Here is a 1,280-nt window from a genome sequence, read left to right as displayed (position 1 = left end):
GTGCGGGTCTGGCTGCCAGCTCCTGTTATTAACACAGCTAACCAGAAACAGTAAAGATGCGAGGTTTCTCTTGCCAGGCCTCGCTGGGGACTTGTCCAAGTGCAGATGATACGGGGCTGACTCACTGCAAATGCAATTTAATCGCTTGGCTGCAGCACAAAGAAAGAAGAGAGGGGCTGGCCTCAGCACAGGGGGCACAAGTACTTAGAAAAACCATACTGAAAATAGATGAGATAGAAAGAATGTGCACCCAGGTCCCTCTGGCAACCACAGCATTTGCCAGGCAAGCTCAGTCCCTGCTTGCATCACTTCCCACATTGCTACAAGCGCTGTGCCCACTCTGTGCTATGAGCACAGAAGTGAGCTGCAGCCCTGCTTGTGACAGGCACTGAGGCTGTGACAGACAGACAGACAGACAGACAGACAGCTGTGCTGGCAGGACAGAGCTGTACCTTGTCATGGATAAGCCCATGGTAGAGGATGCTGTGCATGTCTCTGCAGAGCCGTTCCAAGCCGCCATACTTGGACCAGACATTTGGGTTGCTGATGGACACCAAACCTTCCACTGTGGTCTTCAGGTTGCCAAGGAGCTTCCAGTGCTCCTTCCTGCAGAGGAACACATCAAGATACATCAGAGATACAGCAAGAGGAGCTTTGCAACAAGAACACTCTCGCGAAGGAGTCTGTTCAGGCTGAAACCGTTGGTGGTCCAGAAGCTAGCAAAGGTGAGCTGAAGCACTTTACCTCCAGGCATTATTGTTTGTGGCCAACTGCCTGTATCATAATGATTCTTCTGATGACTGGTAGCCACCACCAGGAGACAGACAGAACATACTGATGGCTCCTGCAATGTACCACTTGCCCAGTCTGGGCCAAAAAAGCTGGAGGTTATCTCTCTATTGAGCCTCTTGCTTCACCAACATGCTCTCTCTAAGAGAGCAGCAGCCCCTCAGGAGCACAGCAGCTGTAAGGAACAGTGTGAGGGCCACCACATCGAGCAGACCCTGCGTTTACAGAGCAGCAATCCCTGAGGAATGCACACCACATCAAGCACTCCAGCCCTGTCAGGATGCAGAGGTGCTCCTCTCCCAGGGAGGTGACACTTCATCTGCATCTCCAGCTGTACAGCTGCTCTCTGGGCCCTGAGCTGCTGTAGGCACAACTTGCAAAAGCCTTCGTCATGTTCTGGACAGAGATTAGCAAACTGCTGGTGAACTCTAGAGCATGCACAACAATTCACCAATATCATCCCCCTCGGCTGCCCTGCATACAGCAAGAAA

The 1,280-nt window shown here is 52.0% G+C and overlaps 1 protein-coding gene across 5 annotated transcripts in view; it reads right to left on the bottom strand.

Moving 5' to 3' along the window:
- Positions 1–1,280, bottom strand: part of RUBCN (RUN and cysteine rich domain containing beclin 1 interacting protein) — a 30,606-nt gene that overhangs the window by 19,268 nt on the left and 10,058 nt on the right. For all 5 annotated transcript variants that reach the window (XM_017727025.1, XM_008644612.2, XM_017727023.1 and 2 more), the window contains exon 2: positions 453–606. In XM_017727025.1, the coding sequence (XP_017582514.1) occupies positions 453–491 (39 nt within the window). In that variant the 5' untranslated portion in view covers positions 492–606. The remainder of the gene's footprint in view (positions 1–452; positions 607–1,280) is intronic.

Source organism: Corvus brachyrhynchos, unplaced genomic scaffold, assembly GCF_000691975.1.
Source record: "Corvus brachyrhynchos isolate BGI_N302 unplaced genomic scaffold, ASM69197v1 scaffold162, whole genome shotgun sequence".
NCBI lineage: Eukaryota > Metazoa > Chordata > Aves > Passeriformes > Corvidae > Corvus > Corvus brachyrhynchos.
The sequence above is the reverse complement of the archived record's forward strand: the minus strand, read 5'-3'. Positions and strand labels throughout refer to the sequence as shown.